This window comes from Scomber japonicus, chromosome 13 (genome assembly GCF_027409825.1).
Source record: "Scomber japonicus isolate fScoJap1 chromosome 13, fScoJap1.pri, whole genome shotgun sequence".
Taxonomy (NCBI): domain Eukaryota; kingdom Metazoa; phylum Chordata; class Actinopteri; order Scombriformes; family Scombridae; genus Scomber; species Scomber japonicus.
Genome location: NC_070590.1, coordinates 21,960,577 through 21,977,666, shown reverse-complemented (window position 1 = coordinate 21,977,666; position 17,090 = coordinate 21,960,577). Strand labels below are relative to the sequence as shown.

Genomic DNA, 17,090 nt, shown 5'->3' with positions numbered 1-17,090 from the left:
ATGGAGCCAACCAACTCAATACAGGCGAGTGATGTGTCCATGGAACAATAGGTTAATGTGTTGTGGTTGGTGATTTGAGCCCACCCAGGGTTGTAGTGAGTTCCAATTTCTGACATATTGCCATTTTCGGTAATGCATGCAATTGGGGGTTAAAAATATTAGCTACACCAACTCAGTACAGGTCAGTGATGCAACAGGTTAGCGCAGTGTGTTGTTAACCAAATAGTTGGTGGTTCGAGCCCACGCAGGATATGCATGCATGTAATTGGGGATTAAATTTAGGCCACACCAACTCACAGGCCAATTTAATCAGTATCATGAATAAAGCCCTAGTTTGTATCTGGTGGGACTTTGTTAGAGTGACATGATAGAGAGATATGGGAGATACGTAAAAGTGTGTAGATGCTGGAATCAAGTTGTCCTATGAAGTCATTAGTCAAACCATGAAAAAACTCTACTCTACACAGTATTTTATGTAAAATATGACAGGAACAGACAAAACAGTTTCTAACACCACATACTATGCCTTTTGCTATTACTGGATATTGAGTTTGTAAACCTCCAGTCATTTAATACTGTCTCATAAGTGAACCACTTTCAGTTGTTATAGAGATAAATGTATTCTTGTAAAAGAAAGGTGAACATGTTTGCTTGCCCCATATTCTGTCCATTGAGCCAAAGAGATGGCAACCTAATGGCCTCTGAGGCCATCTAGTGGATCAGAATTGCATTGCTTTTTTTTAATCACTTCATGAACAGTAGTAGTTTATAGTGGAGTAATCCAATTGAAGACACCAATAATGAGAGGTTATTCCACTAAATAAAACGTTTCACTGTTTATGACATGGGTGTGATTTCATGGTTTATTGGTGGTTTTCTTAGGCAACTGAAAATGTACTCTTAACTCTTCTGAATGTTTACCCAGGAAAATGATCTGGAGTATATATTTCAGTTTTGATTACAAATATTACTTCAACATAACAGGCTTATAACTTCAAGCAATCAACTTTATAAAAATGAAAGGGAACTGTTTCTGTTACTATTTGTTTCTCTCTTTTGGGATTTTGTTTTTTGGAATCTGAACCAGATGAAGAAAGAAAATGAAGAGACATTTTCTTACATTTCCAAAACAGAGTTCATTGTATTTCTCTTTCCTCTCCTTCCATGGGACAATATTTTATTTTCAAGATATTGTTATTAGCATGCCGTTATCTCTGGGAGTTGTATCTTTTCTTGCTGGGAACGTTACATGCCAGAGTAGATGTTGAGAGATTTTTTCTCATTATACTAGTTAATACTGTTTGGCAGATTCTCTGCTGAACTGCTAAAGATGCAGATGTGCTAAGATTTCACTTATTTTTGTAACGCAATGGAGGTATACGGGGGTACATTGTCCTGCTGCTCTATTGCAGAAATAATTGCATGGTTTAAAAAAGTGATTTTGCAACAGCGATCTGGCAGTCAAAATTAATATTGTGTAAACTGAGTTTAAGCGATCCTCTCTAGAATAACAGACTTTAACCTGGGCAGTGTTTTCTTTCACAGAGCCCGATGTCACTGTGACCCAGACGTCTGCACCGCTGTGCTACAAACAGCACATGCTGTACAGTACATGAACAGAGACCACCTCTTCCGGGACCCGCCCCCCTCTATAACCGACCCACACACGTCTGATTGGTTCATGGCGAGTCATACCTTCCTAGATCTATAATACATAGAAAAAACTCTTCAAAAGAAAATAAATCATAAACTAACACTGGGACCACACTGAATACATGTTTAGTGTGTGGTAAACTACTCTATCTTGGCAGTACAAGTCTAGTATATTATAACTTCATATTTCTTATGTTCTCTTTTAAACTTCATTGTCAGTGAGTTATTACCTTTCTAGGCAGTGTATTCAAGTTTTTCTTCTTCACACATCGTGCTAAACTCATACCACAATGATAAGTATTGCTTAATAGTTTAATTTAGACACTGTTTTATATGCATATTTCTAATCTTTAGAATTAGACTGGTGGAATTATTTATACGAATAAGACAATTTCAAGAAACATTAAATCATCTAAGAGCATTTTAATTTAGCCAAAGAGGAAACGGTCGTTTTTTCATCCCTACTTTCTGTAATGGAGTCTTACACATTGGTTTCATTTTATTGTGTCTTCTTCCTCAATTAGTTGCAGCCAGGATCTACTGATTTCAGGTGTACACGGTCCACAATCGCGAGTGTGAAGTATTTTCTATCTACTTTGTTTCTATAGCGGAAGTTGAGGTAAGAGGTCAATGTCCAGAAGTAACCTGCTTGCGCATCGTCACATCACCCCACTCTCTGCTGTTAAAGCGTCTGTTGTATGGCTGGCGCTACAGTGACCTCATCATGATGTGATTTTTTCATTTTTTCATCAGTGGAAACAGGGATGTTTCAGAGATATAGTTAACTTATCGACTTTTTGGACCCAACTTGCCAGGATTACCTGTCAGTTTATCTCCACCGGTGAGTTGCTAACCTAGAAGTTTGTTATCAGTCATATTTATAGTTGTGTTCAGGAAGGTGTCAACCACGCTGCAGTACAGTACATCGGCCGGCAGTGCAGCTAGCTATTGTATGAGTGATATTACTGAGGCATTATATTGTATTAGCTAGCTACTGCCGGTGAGGTAGCTAACCCCCAGCTTATCTGCTGGTGCTGGTGAGTTATAGGCAGCTAGCGTTAGCTTTGACTTTGACAGGTAACGTTGACTTAGTTGACAGAGCTATAAAAAGCGGCTTGTCAGCTTTCAATATTCTCTCTGCCGTTTACTGGTATTAAATGAACATGGTTTTAGTTAGACTTTTCGGGTCGTTTACAAGCTGCGTTCTCGGTGGCATTGTGTGATGTTCCCTTGGCTCACGTTTGCAGCGTGTTTTGTAGCAGTGCTCGGCTTGTTTTTCTGGTCTCGCAAGCAGCTATCGATAGGTAAGGTGTGCCTTACTTACCTAGGAGTCTACTCTTTCCTCTTGCACAAGCAGGTGGAACATTTTTTGTTGTTGTAGCAACGTAGCTAAAGGAAGAGTGGCCACCCAGACAGCACCGTGGCAGGTAACGAGATGACATGTTAATGTTTCTACAAGGTGCTTAGGACGTTGCCCTTGTTAACTTAGCTTTCCTTTTGAAAGAAGCAGTGGGGGGGAGTTCATTACTACAGTAGGTGATGTGAAAGAGAGCCATTGTTTGCCTCTGGCTGTATGGTTACTTGTAACAACATCACTGCAGATGTCAGCATTTTTATCCTTATTTAATTTCTGATGTAACGTTGTTATGTTTGATGATGGCACATCTGCAGAACCTGCACACAATAGTCTGATGCTCCGCTTGTGGGTCTTGGTCTTGCAACATCTGATGATGTATCAAAATACTTAAGTTTATGCAACCCACTTTAGCAATATGTCAAACAGCATCATATGCCAGCCAATGCAATATTGTGTCACACAGTACCCTGATATTTGGACTCTGTATCTCCTTTATAACTGTTGCTGCCTCTGCTCTGTTCCCTGTCAGTATTTGCAGCCTGTTCGTGTCGTCCAGCCATGGCACAGCAGGATGGTGCTGCTAAGAAGAACCCTGCTGTAGCCGCACTGCACTCTCACTTCATTGTGGGATCAGTGTCGGAGGAGAACTCGGAAGATGAAATCCAAGGGAAGGCAGACCTGCAGCTGGAGGAGAAGGAGGGCCGCTCCTTGTCACCATCATCCGTTAGCTCAGACAGCACTTATGAAATGGGTTTCGACCACATCGATGGCCCCATGCACAATCTAAGGTTAGACAAATCCAGACCTGCTCTGTCTGCATCACCGTCTAGTCTGTCAAGGCTTATTCAGAATTTATCTGCACATTACTGCCCAAAGAATACATTACATATCCTGCAGTATTCTGTGATTATGATATTAGTTTTCTCATATACGGATACTGATTTTTCTATAATAATTTGATTAGGCTAAACTGTTTAATTTTTTAGTTAAATTTTAGGGAAAACCTGGGATACCCACTCAGTTATGTGTTTGCTCTTTTTCTAAGACATGCAGACTAATTTGTAATGAAAATGTACCATGTCTAGAAAGTTGCCTAAAACGTTTTACTAACTTGGAACATACTACTGCTTCTTTAGGGTTTTAAATTGTTGCTTCCCATAGTGACACATTAAATCAACATATTATGCATCATCTTTCTGCAATTTGAAGACATTACATTTACAGCCTAGAATTGAATTTCTATATAAGGCTGCATGCCTTTTATATAAATGACGTGTGATGATACAAATGGCAACCCGCAACTATTAATCAGTGTAGTCCAAAATGAACTGTAGTACACTCTACACTCTGCTCAGACTTGTCTGTCGCTGAGTAGCCGCTTTTTACAGTATATGTGAAAAATGTGGTTTCACAAGCTGCACACTACTGAGGGGTTTCTCTGTGTTGTGAGTCGGTGAGTTTGGCGTGGAAAGCAGGCTTGGACTTCAGAATGTTGAGTTGGGAAAGCTTAGGGAAAGGAGCTGTCTATACTTCTGTTGACAGATGTTTGTTTAATGCATGCAGTCTTGATGATGTAGGTAACTGCCTAAGGAATATCATACTATTAATTTCATGCTTCTCCCTTTCCAAAAACTGCTTTTACATTATATATTTAGATTTTGGTTGAAAAAGTTTTAGAACTCCATTGTCATGTAAGACACCAGAAACTCAATTATTCTTTTGTCTAGTCTGGTTATGTGTGATCAATTATACAAAGACAGAGGATGAGGGAAGTTGGGGGTTAACTGAAAGTCTTAAAAAACTGGAATTACCAGGTAGGGGTCCCTGCCTGTCCCACCCCCATAATTCTCTCTCCTGGTAGGACAGAACATACTCTTGCAGCTCCACAGCTGGATTGAAATCAGAGCCTCCATTTAGCTGGAGTTAATTTGCATGGTGCCGGCAACCTCCACAGTGTTGCAATAATGCAGTATCAGGCCACAGAAGCCAGCCAGCCAAACGAGCTCAGGCACTGCCACACCCTCCATCTGATGGCTGTATCCCTCCCCCTTGCACTACCCACTCTGCTGAATGGTCCCCTTTTGGGTGGAGCTTGACTGAAAGAGCTTTGCATGAACTGTTGTGAAGACACTTGCCCAAGCTTGAAAACACGTGCGGACTGGAAAGAGGACTGCAAAGTGTCCTGTCCTGTTAAGCACGACATGCTCTACTCTACTCTTTTTGTTCCAACATCCCTGTATAATCAATTGTTATAGATTAAAATAATTACTGTAACTCAACCGCATGCACCTGAGAACAATAGCTCTCTTATCAATATGAGCTGATATCAGCCTCTTATCTGATATGCAGTGTCTCATCGTCTGATGACAAAATGAGTTTTTAAAGCACGGTTGCTGTTGAACTAAGATGCAGATTATTACATGTTTTGTTTAGAAATGAGAGCTTATGAGTTTTCTGCTTGTTATTAGCATGGCTGCCTAATATCCTGTTCTTTTGAACTGGAAATGTGATGAATGTGCAATTTATGCATTGTTTGTATTTCTTAAAACAGGCCGAGCATGTCAGGGCTGCATCTGGTGAAGCAGGGCAGAGATCGCCGGCGTATTGACTTGCAGAGAGACTTTACTGTGGCCTCTCCTGCAGAGTTTGTCACTCGCTTTGGTGGCAACAAGGTCATTGAGAAGGTAACTATTTTTACCTACAACTTTATTAATAGCATGCCAAAAGTGCCAAAACAAAATAATTAGAAATAAATCCACAGCTTCTTTTTTTTTAACTACCAAAAGAGTACATTTTGGTAGTTAGAGGTACAAAAGAGGCATTTTTTGCAGGAAATGTTTTAAATGATTCTCTCTTTGAAGAAGTCAGTAATGAATCCATACAATTCTCAGCAAAATGTACACAACTATGTGCTTTATATTATTTTTTCATTTAGTCTTGTATTTGCTTATGCCACTCAGCAACTGAGACAGTTATTGCTAAATCGATGTTCCAGGATCTTTTATGCTCTAACATGATAAGCCAATTATTGATGCTTTTTGTTATTTTCAATGTGAGCAAATCAACACTGGTAACTCCACTACTTTGCTTCTCCAGGTGCTTATTGCCAACAACGGCATTGCAGCAGTCAAATGCATGCGTTCCATTCGCCGCTGGGCCTATGAGATGTTTCGCAATGAAAGGGCCATCCGTTTTGTCGTTATGGTAACCCCGGAGGATCTGAAAGCCAATGCAGGTGAGCTTTTCAATGACATCTCTGAACAAGTGCAACACCTGAATTAGTGCTCCAACTGTGTAACTGTGGTGTCACTGACATGGCAAAACATTAGATTCAGCTAAGGCCCACAAGACTGACTCTGAATTACTGAACAGTTTATGTGCTTTAACTGTTTGCAGTTCATCCAAACAGAGATACAAATGAAGTTATCTGTGGTTCTGTCTTTCACAGAGTACATCAAAATGGCAGATCATTATGTGCCTGTGCCAGGAGGGACTAATAATAACAACTATGCCAATGTGGAGCTCATTTTGGACATTGCTAAGCGCATACCTGTTCAGGTACAACCACAGACCTTTCCATAGTTATCCTACAGTATCTAATAATAATAATATATATCATTGATTGAGTGCCTGTTGTCACACTATTGCTTCTTACAGGCAGTGTGGGCTGGGTGGGGTCATGCCTCAGAGAACCCCAAACTGCCGGAGCTGCTTTCAAAGAACGGCATTGCTTTCATGGGTAAGAGAAGTTTCTGGTTTTATTTATCACTTTGTCTGCTCTTCAGCTTACCTACACATGATCAGTTTACTTAACAGTGGGTTTTTTTTTAAAATCACGTACTCTTTCCTCAGGTCCTCCAAGTCAGGCTATGTGGGCTCTAGGAGATAAGATTGCCTCCTCTATCGTGGCTCAGACAGCTGGCATCCCAACCCTGCCCTGGAGCGGAGCAGGTGGGTCACAGTTTCCGTGGGGTCCCCAGATATGTTGTTGAGGATCAGCTTGTATTTCTTGTCCAAGCTTTGAAAAAAATAAAGGGTGTTTCTGTATTCAAGAAACAGGCAATGCTCTGGTGTCTGCCTTCTGAGATTATTTAAATATCTTAATAATGTATTACACAAACCCATAGATGAGTACAGATACTAAATATGTAGCTGTTTGTCTTTCTCAGGTCTGACAGTAGATTGGACAGAGAGCAACCAAAAGAAGAGAATCATCAATGTTCCGACTGATGTGTACGAGCTTGGCTGTATACAGGATGTAGAAGATGGCCTGAAAGTAAGCATGTCATGTAACTGAAACTTTATAACGTCTAATGAATGTCACATGTGCCTTTAGTATACTGTGTAAACCTGCACGTATGCTATATAATTGAATGTTTCCATTGCCAGGCGGCTGAGAAGGTCGGCTACCCTGTAATGGTGAAGGCCTCTGAGGGAGGTGGAGGAAAAGGTATTCGTAAGGTCAACTGTGCCGATGATTTCCCGAACCTCTTCAGACAGGTAAGGAGAAACTAAATCCAGTATTTGATGCAATGTTGACTTATTTTTTTAAGCATCTATTTAATGGAAGGATGATTTGCATATATTTTCTCCCTTGTTCTCCAGGTCCAGGCGGAAGTTCCAGGATCTCCTATTTTCGTCATGCAGTTAGCCAAGCATGCCCGCCATTTGGAGGTCCAGATCTTGGCTGATCAATATGGCAACGCCATTTCCCTGTTTGGGAGAGACTGTTCTGTGCAGCGGAGGCACCAGAAAATTATAGAGGAGGCTCCTGCTACCATCGCCACATCTGATGTGTTTGAGGATATGGAAAGGGTACAATTCATTAAGCATTTCTTGTACTTGTATGTAAAGTAGCTGATAAGTGATTTGAGATTTAAAATCGTTAAAGTAAATTCAGATTTCAGTTTCAGTTTGTCTGAAACTTGAACACATTTGAACCTTGTTATGAATACCACTGTTTTCTCTTCTCAGTGTGCAGTGAAGCTGGCTAAGATGGTAGGGTACGTCAGCGCAGGTACAGTGGAATACCTCTATAGCCAAGATGGTAGCTTCTACTTCTTGGAGCTCAACCCTCGTCTGCAGGTGGAACACCCCTGTACTGAGATGGTGGCTGACATCAACTTGCCTGCTGCCCAAATGCAGGTCAGTGTCACACACGCTCGCGTTGCTAGAACAGGCACACTCACTCTGTGTTACGTCACGTACGACACATTTGTGTCCGTGACTGTACAGCAGCCTGCAAAGTTAGCATGCTTCACCGCTCTGCACTAGATGGGCCCCTGTCTCCATGGCAACGGACTGCAAAAGAAAAGGGCAATAATCAGTAACGTTATAGTAGATCCAGTGGTTGTAGCCTCACTTAGTCACGTGGTCTTTCCTGCAGTGTTTAGGATTGTGTGTATGTAGGTCAATGGCAACCAAGCTGAAGGCCGATGTTGCGGGGAAAACTGTGTAGTGAAGCTGATTGGGTGTTAGTGTGGGAGTGGCGCCTGGCAAAGAGGAAGTCACCCACCCATTGCCTTATTCCAGGAAACTCGGTCTTTGTCAGCTAGATGTTGTGAATCAGCTGTCCATAAAACTGAAAACATCATGTTGACACCAGTCAGATAAGCAAGGTGGAGAGAATATATGTGCTTTAATTCAAAGCCTCCGTAATACACATAGTGTGTGCTTTAATGTGTTGTTCAGGGCAGATTCCATGTCAATCAAACATAAAAATGTGTTGTGTTTATTCCATTATCTGCTGTTAGATTGCTATGGGTATTCCTCTTCACCGGATCAAAGATATCAGGATGCTTTATGGGGTCCAGCCCTGGGGAGACTGTCTCATTGACTTTGAGGGTCTGTCAACAGCCCCCTCCCCACGGGGACATGTCATTGCAGCACGTATCACCAGTGAAAACCCTGATGAGGTGAGCTTCACTCTCTCCTGATCCATACAATGTTTGCAGCTAACAGTAACACAAAGTCTATGATTTGATGTGGTTCTAAACCTTTTGTTTTGACAATTTTCACTTTGTAATTCTGTTGTACCATAAATAAAGGCCATTATTATTGCTTCTAAATGTCACCAGTTTTGGTTCATCAGATATGACATATGGTCTCCTTGCAGGGTTTCAAGCCAAGCTCCGGAACGGTGCAAGAGCTGAATTTCCGTAGCAATAAGAACGTGTGGGGATACTTCAGTGTCGCAGCGGCTGGTGGACTGCACGAGTTTGCTGACTCCCAGTTTGGTCATTGTTTCTCTTGGGGAGAAAATCGTGAAGAAGCCATCTCGTGAGTAAAAAGTTACTGCTTATGTTAATACGTATTTCTAATGTAAGATGTCAGTCGTGCAATTTTCTTATATTTTTTTCATAGTTGATACAGGTGGTTATGTCTTAATCTATTCTAGCAATATGGTGGTGGCTTTGAAGGAACTGTCTATCAGAGGAGACTTCAGGACCACAGTTGAATACCTCATCAAGCTGCTGGAGACTGAAAGCTTTCAGCATAACAGCATCGACACTGGCTGGCTGGACAGGCTTATCTCAGAGAAGATGCAGGTATGCAGAGATGTTCTAGCTGTGGTGGCTTGATGCTCTTCCGTAAGCTATAATGAGATAAGATATGTTTGGCATACTGACCCACATTATAATACCAGCACTGTAAGCCGCAATAGATGTTGGAATAATAGTGGCTCATCCTTCTGGCACTATGCAGATTGAATTTGTGCTTGACTTCTTGCTGACAGAGAGGAAACACCAATTGAATTGAAGGTTTGTAGCATTTCTGTGTAAAAAGTAAAGAGTACTTTGTATGCAGGCAGAACGTCCTGATACCATGCTGGGAATTGTGAGTGGGGCTCTTCATGTGGCAGATGTCAATCTAAGGAACAGCGTGTCCAACTTCCTACATTCTCTGGAAAGGTAAAAAAGTGCCCTGTCGCAGTAATTCTTTTCAAATACTAGCTGCAAAAAAACTGTGCTTTTGAAGATAAAATGGTCTCTGATGAGATGATCTCTGCTGTGTGACCAGGGGCCAGGTACTGCCAGCACACACACTACTCAACACTGTGGATGTGGAGCTGATCTATGAAGGTACTAAGTACGTCCTGACGGTGACACGCCAGTCTCCCAACTCCTATGTGGTCATCATGAATCACTCCTCATCTGAAGTGGACGTCCATCGGCTCAGTGATGGAGGCCTGTTGCTGTCTTATGATGGCAGCAGCTACACTACCTACATGAAGGAGGAAGTAGACAGGTAAGAGTAAACTAGGATTAGGAATGAATAAGGATCATGAGAAAAACATACCAAAGAATAGAAGAATGATTCACTGGAAAAAAAGAGCAATTTAAAGAAAAGTGTTAATAGTGCTAACTCATTGTACTTTTTTGATGCACATAGTTACAGTCTTCTGATTCTGGCTCTGATATTTCATACAAGTATTTTTTTCTTTCTCTACAGGTATCGCATCACAATTGGAAATAAGACTTGTGTTTTTGAAAAGGAGAACGATCCCTCACTGCTGCGATCTCCTTCAGCTGGAAAAATCATCCAGTACACAGTGGAGGATGGCGGGCATGTGTTTTCTGGCCAATGCTATGCTGAGATAGAGGTACAGAATATTAATCAATAATCCGCTCAGATTTACTTCACTTTTGTTGAATGGATTGTATAGATGTAAACTCAATGTTTTTATATTCCAGGTGATGAAGATGGTCATGACCCTCACAGCTATGGAGTCTGGTTGTATTCACTATGTGAAGAGGCCTGGAGCAGCACTGGAGCCTGGCTGTGTCATTGCCAAACTTCAACTGGATGACCCGAGCAGAGTGCAACAGGTACTCCTGTGTTTGACTAATGCAATCTACACAGGTAGATGTGGTATGCAAAGTAGGATATTTCATATGCAACCAAATGACCTATGATCATTTACAGTCACAACACAAATTTATATTCCAAGTAGGACCTAAAATGTAAGTTTAATTTCCTTCTATCAGAGTAACAAAAGTACGATTTTGATAAATGAGAGCTGCACTTGCCCAACAAGTCTTTTAACAGATCTGTATTAATGACAAGTCGCTATATGAAGTCAGAGCTGCAATTAGGCAGAAAACTGAGTCAGTGGAACTGTCTGACCCAAAGTTATGTTAGAAAGTCAGTGGAGGCAAAAAAGACCAGCTGAGCATAACAATGGAGAGGGAGACCACCTTTGGTAAATGTGTCACTAACACATAGGTTAGATAACCATGTGAAGACAAAAGTGTAACCTACGCATTTTGGACTACTTTCTTCTCTTTCTTCCAGACATTTTTCTGGCTGACAGCAGATTTCTTCAGCAAACATGGTTATGAAATATGCTTAAGAAATATTTGTGTTTGCCTTGTAGGCAGAGCTGCATACTGGGGCCTTGCCTACAATCCAGGCAGTAGCTTTGAGAGGGGAGAAGCTGCACAGAGTATTCCACAACACACTGGATCACCTTGTTCACATCATGAACGGGTTCTGTCTTCCTGAGCCTTTCTTCAGCGCTAAGGCAAGAATTCATACGCACCTGGGTACACACAACATCAGCTCTTACAACTGTAAGCAGTTCATTTTTTAAAAAAAAACATACGTTCTCTGTCTTTTTTTAGTTGAAAGAGTGGGTGGAAAGGCTGATGAAAACCATGCGTGATCCATCTTTGCCACTGCTGGAGCTTCAGGACATCATGACTAGTGTGTCAGGTCGCATTCCCCCTGCAGTAGAGAAGGCCATTAAGAAGGAGATGGCTCAGTACGCCAGCAACATCACCTCTGTGCTCTGCCAGTTCCCCAGCCAGCAGGTGCTTCACAACACATGCACACACCACCCTAACTACACTCACTAAATCCCTCTTAAACAAACCCTGTCGACTACAGTAAAACTCCTGCTGAGCACCTGAGTCACTGTCCTTTTTTTAAATTTGCCATTCATGTAGTTGCAAAATACCTGTGGATTTGTGTGTGTGTTTTTTAAGGACATCAGGCAGGGGAAAGGCTGCTGTTTAAGGATAGTATATTAAAATCATTAAGTGATTTTCCTCCATAGAGAATTTAAAGATTTTATTTGGATTTAGGTGGTTGTCAATGTAACCCTAATTCTATGACAAGAGAGGGATTGGTTATGAATGACATGTAGCTAATTTTTGGTCCAGCTATATGAGATGACCTAGAAAACAACATTAAAATCTGTTAAAAGAATAATAATAACGTAACCATTGATTACTTCTTCTAAACATTTTTTTTAGTTTGGCAGTGAGATCTCTCAACTGTAGTGCCAAGTTGCTCTCCACGTTTTCATTGGCTCAAAAAACACTGTGACCTCCTCTTGGTGTTTTTTACAGTTTCTTGCACCAACAGATTATTTCAAAATAAATATTCAAATGACTATATCTTTGTCCAAGTAAGCAGAAAGTTAGTACTGTCTCTGTCTGTGAGCTTGTGTGTATGTGTGTGATTACTCAGATTGTCAGTATATGTCAAGAAAAAAATGTGAAGAATTTACTGGATTATTTAAAAATCACACTGGATTTGATGTGCTGTATATATTCATGCATATTTTGTGAATTTGGTATTTATGCATAGTTCTAGGTGTACTTACAAACATCACGCCCAGTTAGGATCTAACAGTCTTTGCTGGTTTCTGTTCACAGTTAGCTTTACAACAAGCTAACTGAAGGGTTCTGAGCACCTTTGGGATTAAATGCTAATGAGTTTCTCTTGCTGCTGGGATTAAGTGCTTATATTGTTTATCTCCTTTGTTTCAAGATTGCAAACATCTTGGACAGCCACGCTGCTACTCTTAACAAGAAGTCAGAGCGAGAAGTCTTCTTTATGAACACGCAAAGTATTGTTCAGCTGGTGCAGAAGTGAGTATCTCACACATTGATCACTCAGATGAATTTGGAAATCATAGATCTGCAACAACTCCCCTGTCAGACACAATGTGTAGAGGGTTAATAATGTTATTTGCTGCATACCATTTACATTAGATCTCATTTGTAACACTGATTCACTGTTATAGATTTTGGTATCCCAGTCACTAGATAATTCCGTCCACAGAAGAGTGGCTCTTCTGCATTTTTCTTTGTTTCAAATAAGACTTTTTCTCCTACAGGTATCGCAGTGGCATCAGAGGTCACATGAAGGCGGTGGTGATGGACCTGCTCAGACAGTACCTGAAAGTAGAGATCCAGTTTCAGAATGGTGAGGAACAGCAGCAACACACTGTTTTACTGGTTTCATGGGTTAATTGTTGTGACTTGTCGCTGTATGAAAGAGCAACATTGAACTTTCCTCCTGTTCTCCATGTGCATCAGGAGAAGTGCAGTTACTCATCCTCTCCATGTGGTGGAGCTCTGTCATAAATGTTAATATAAATGTTCCCCTGTGCACTACTAACCAAATCCCTTATGTGTTGGCTTGATAACAGGACACTATGACAAGTGTGTGTTTGCACTGCGTGAGGAAAACAAAGGCGACATGGCCAATGTGCTCAACTATATCTTCTCCCATGCCCAAGTCACCAAGAAGAACCTGCTGGTTACAATGCTGATTGTAAGTGTGATTCCTTACTGTGTGATAAAGACACATTTCTTTTCTCCTTTTGTAGGGTACACTGGCATTTCATTGAGGCACCGCTCATGTTTATTGATACATGGATATGTTTGTGTACATATGTGTGTCACAGTATGTTATGTAATGCTATATGTTGTATTATGCTACCCTGTCTCTAGGACCAGTTGTGTGGCCGTGATCCCACACTGACAGATGAACTGATGGCCATCCTGACTGAACTCACCCAACTTAGCAAAACAACCAATGCTAAAGTGGCACTGCGTGCTCGGCAGGTCAGATGTTCACTCTTTATTCTGGCTGACAAATGTATTTTTTATTTTCCATTGACTCGATATTCAACAATTGCATGGCATATGCTGCAGGCATAAGTGTATTGTCAGCAGAGGGGATGCAGACTTATGCTTGCTTAAACTCTCTCAAAGCTCTAAGTTTAAAAAAAAAAATCTTTAGAAGCAGATAGTTGCTTTGTTTTATGTAGGAAGTTATTGACCATCTATTTCTCAGCATTGGACTTATGTTATATATCCATTAGCCATGGTGACAAGATTTCACCACCAGGTGTCTCTATTCACTCTGGCAGAAGTATATAGATATTCATTTATATGGAGGAAAACAAAAGATAAATGTACCTAAACAGTTTAAAATGTCTGTGACTGAAACAGTCAAAGTGTAGAGACAGTGTTAGAAAATATGAAGACAAAATAAGCATTGTAGACAGGCTCATACCTAATGATTAAATAATATATTGATGGAATGAGGTGAGTTGAGAGTAAAGGACCTTCCACTTTCATCTTCTTAACCCAGGTGTTGATAGCTTCCCACCTCCCCTCTTATGAGCTCCGACACAACCAGGTGGAGTCCATCTTCCTCTCTGCCATTGATATGTACGGACACCAATTCTGCATCGAAAACTTGCAGGTAGGCACTAAAAGTTAGGACTTGCAGTTGGGACTTCATTAAATGGAACAAGAGTTAGAGATGGCTAATTGTCTTTTTTTTTCTAGAAACTGATCCTGTCAGAGACTTCCATCTTTGATGTTCTGCCCAACTTCTTCTACCACAGTAATCAGGTAGTAAGGATGGCTGCCCTTGAGGTGAGAGGAAAAACAATCTGAGTATATAAATCATGTTACTTTTACTTAATTTTAATGCATTTTAAAATGCAGGAAATTCACATATCTCACTAATTTGATTTTCTGTGGCTTTATCTCTAATACCCACAGGTGTACGTTCGCAGAGCATACATTGCCTATGAGCTCAACAGCGTTCAGCATCGGCAACTGAGGGACAACACATGTATAGTAGAGTTCCAGTTCATGCTTCCCACCTCACACCCCAACAGGTATCGCACACGAAAAATCCCTGCAAAGCTCACATGCTGTCTACCACCTTTCCTGCTTCTCCCCCTTTTAATGGCACCTGTGGACATCATTCAGTATTTATACTAGACATGCATATTGAATTTGCCGCGAGTAACAGTGATGTTACCATATATGTATTTGGTAATAGCTTTATCAGTCTATATCTACAAGAATTTTCTGGAGTTCCTACTCACTGCCTTACTTTTTGTGCCCTATCCACATATCTGTAATCAGATGAATATCTAGTGGTAATGTTACATAAGTTCATTTTAAAACAAGTGCAGCAGTGAAAAGCTGAGCTGGAAGTCCTGTGCCTCGCAACCCCACTTCATCTATGGTGCTCCAGGTCCTTTTTTAAACCCTCTCCTGCCTTCCCGAGCCATGTGTGTGTTCATTGTTTTTCTCCATGTAAATGCTCCTCATGTGCAAAAGAAGGTATTTTTGCAAGACTGAAAATCCTTTTTTTGGGGGTTTGTCAAAAGCGTGTGACAGCCATGAGCAGCAGCAAAGCCCCCAGCCTCAAGAGTCTCATGTCAGTTGCTCTTCCTCGTGAGTTCTGAAAAAAAACAAACATAGGGGGCGCTCTTATGCCATATAAAACTGAAACATTAGAGAGAAATCAGAGATAAACTTGGGATTTGCATTGTTCATGCTCAGCATTTGAAAAAAAAGAAGAAGCTTGTAACAGACACGGTTCTGTGGCATTTCTGTTGCACTGTGTTCCGCATCCTACCTGTGTGATTGTGTTCAGTTCGTCCGTGTTTGAATGTGTGTACGTGTCTTTGCTTGCTCACTTTGCACCGCCAGTATGCGTCTTTGCCATTTTTTCAGTTTCAGCTTGTTTACACAGTTAGTCGCAGAAATCCTTCGTATGCCATCACATACTCATTTTATTGCATGCTTGTGATTTCACGTGTCTGGATTAACCCTCACATTTGGCTCATCACTGTGAACTAAAGACAGCATGAGTGTATGAAATGATCCTCTGTCTTTGTTGAGTATGTCTCAACAAAAGGAGGCCCTCACGATTTGCTAATGCATGTTGTAAAGGGAGCAGTCAGGAGGTGAAATGTGTGTTGGAATGACTACAAATATATTTGCACAGTTTATCTTCCATGTTTACATTCATTGCATTCATTTAGATATTGATCAATTCATATTAAACACACACACACACACACACACACACACACACACACACACACACACACATTGTTACACCTTGACTGTCTCCCTCTTCTGTTATTTGCCACTAACCACTCAGTAATCAATGTTGTTTGATTGCAGAGGGAACATCCCCACTCTAAACAGGTATTGTAAACATTCTCTTCATTGCGTAGACTACTAGTGACCGTAGATTAGGTAGCTGCATGGTTAAGTAATATTTGTTGGAATTAATTCTTCTGATGATTAAGTGTTAGTTTTAATTGTTTGATACTTTTGAATTTAAAAAAGAAAGAAACTGATTTAGCTTCTGGAATGTAGTCTGGTTAATAAGCACAATGTTTCTTAATTTTACTGACTACAGCATGGCCCTTGATATTCAGCCTCTGTATCAAACATTTTAACTTAAAAAAAAGTGTATGTGTACGTTGTGTGTGTTTGTCTCTATGTGAATGAGTGATGTTCTCGTGTGTACCAGCTTCACTAATGTGGAGATTGGAAATAATTTGGGGATTCAATGTGGTGTAAGATCATTTAAAAATACATTTTGAGGAAATGTTTTAAACCAGTGCAAATCGCCTGAAACTGAAATCTAGCTGTGACTGTCCTGCCAGGAAAGTGTCTGTTCCAGTCACGGACACAAAATTAACGGAAACTAAACCCCAGGACCATAATGCACAGGATAGTAAATCTAAGGATGATAATGCTGAGAAGACAAATGCCTCAGATTCGGAATCTATGGACAGGTTTGACAAATAAACTCTCTAGAGTACTTTCAATGGGTGAAACTTCTGGGACAGCTTCTGTAAATCGGAGGACTAACACCCAGGGTAAACACTTTAAAGGGTCTTTCTGGTGGTTTTTCTTGTGAAGTAAATATTTTCTCTGTTTAAATTTGACTAACATGGTCTATCAAAAAATCCCTCACAATCCTGTACAGCTGCTTTCACTGTTCGGTTGTTATAACA

General features: G+C 40.7%; 1 protein-coding gene across 5 annotated transcripts in view; it reads left to right on the top strand.

Annotated features, from left to right (window-relative positions):
- Positions 1-2,356: 2,356 nt before the first annotated feature.
- The window catches only part of acaca (acetyl-CoA carboxylase alpha), a 33,040-nt gene continuing 18,306 nt past the window's right edge, over positions 2,357-17,090 (top strand). For 2 of the 5 annotated variants that reach the window (XM_053331773.1, XM_053331772.1), the window contains exons 1-29: positions 2,595-2,957; positions 3,540-3,798; positions 5,562-5,694; positions 6,107-6,245; positions 6,459-6,568; positions 6,668-6,749; positions 6,863-6,961; positions 7,180-7,286; positions 7,400-7,510; positions 7,616-7,825; positions 7,985-8,155; positions 8,764-8,925; positions 9,126-9,289; positions 9,408-9,558; positions 9,818-9,921; positions 10,031-10,258; positions 10,463-10,613; positions 10,705-10,839; positions 11,388-11,534; positions 11,635-11,823; positions 12,788-12,888; positions 13,137-13,225; positions 13,452-13,576; positions 13,756-13,869; positions 14,402-14,515; positions 14,602-14,691; positions 14,821-14,939; positions 16,246-16,269; positions 16,737-16,868. In XM_053331773.1, the coding sequence (XP_053187748.1) occupies positions 2,876-2,957; positions 3,540-3,798; positions 5,562-5,694; positions 6,107-6,245; positions 6,459-6,568; positions 6,668-6,749; positions 6,863-6,961; positions 7,180-7,286; positions 7,400-7,510; positions 7,616-7,825; positions 7,985-8,155; positions 8,764-8,925; positions 9,126-9,289; positions 9,408-9,558; positions 9,818-9,921; positions 10,031-10,258; positions 10,463-10,613; positions 10,705-10,839; positions 11,388-11,534; positions 11,635-11,823; positions 12,788-12,888; positions 13,137-13,225; positions 13,452-13,576; positions 13,756-13,869; positions 14,402-14,515; positions 14,602-14,691; positions 14,821-14,939; positions 16,246-16,269; positions 16,737-16,868 (3,842 nt within the window). In that variant the 5' untranslated portion in view covers positions 2,595-2,875. Of the gene's footprint in view, positions 2,495-2,594; positions 2,958-3,539; positions 3,799-5,561; positions 5,695-6,106; positions 6,246-6,458; positions 6,569-6,667; positions 6,750-6,862; positions 6,962-7,179; positions 7,287-7,399; positions 7,511-7,615; positions 7,826-7,984; positions 8,156-8,763; positions 8,926-9,125; positions 9,290-9,407; positions 9,559-9,817; positions 9,922-10,030; positions 10,259-10,462; positions 10,614-10,704; positions 10,840-11,387; positions 11,535-11,634; positions 11,824-12,787; positions 12,889-13,136; positions 13,226-13,451; positions 13,577-13,755; positions 13,870-14,401; positions 14,516-14,601; positions 14,692-14,820; positions 14,940-16,245; positions 16,270-16,736; positions 16,869-17,090 lie in introns of those variants that run through there. The other 3 variants (XM_053331774.1, XM_053331775.1, XM_053331776.1) reach the window with 3 other exon arrangements.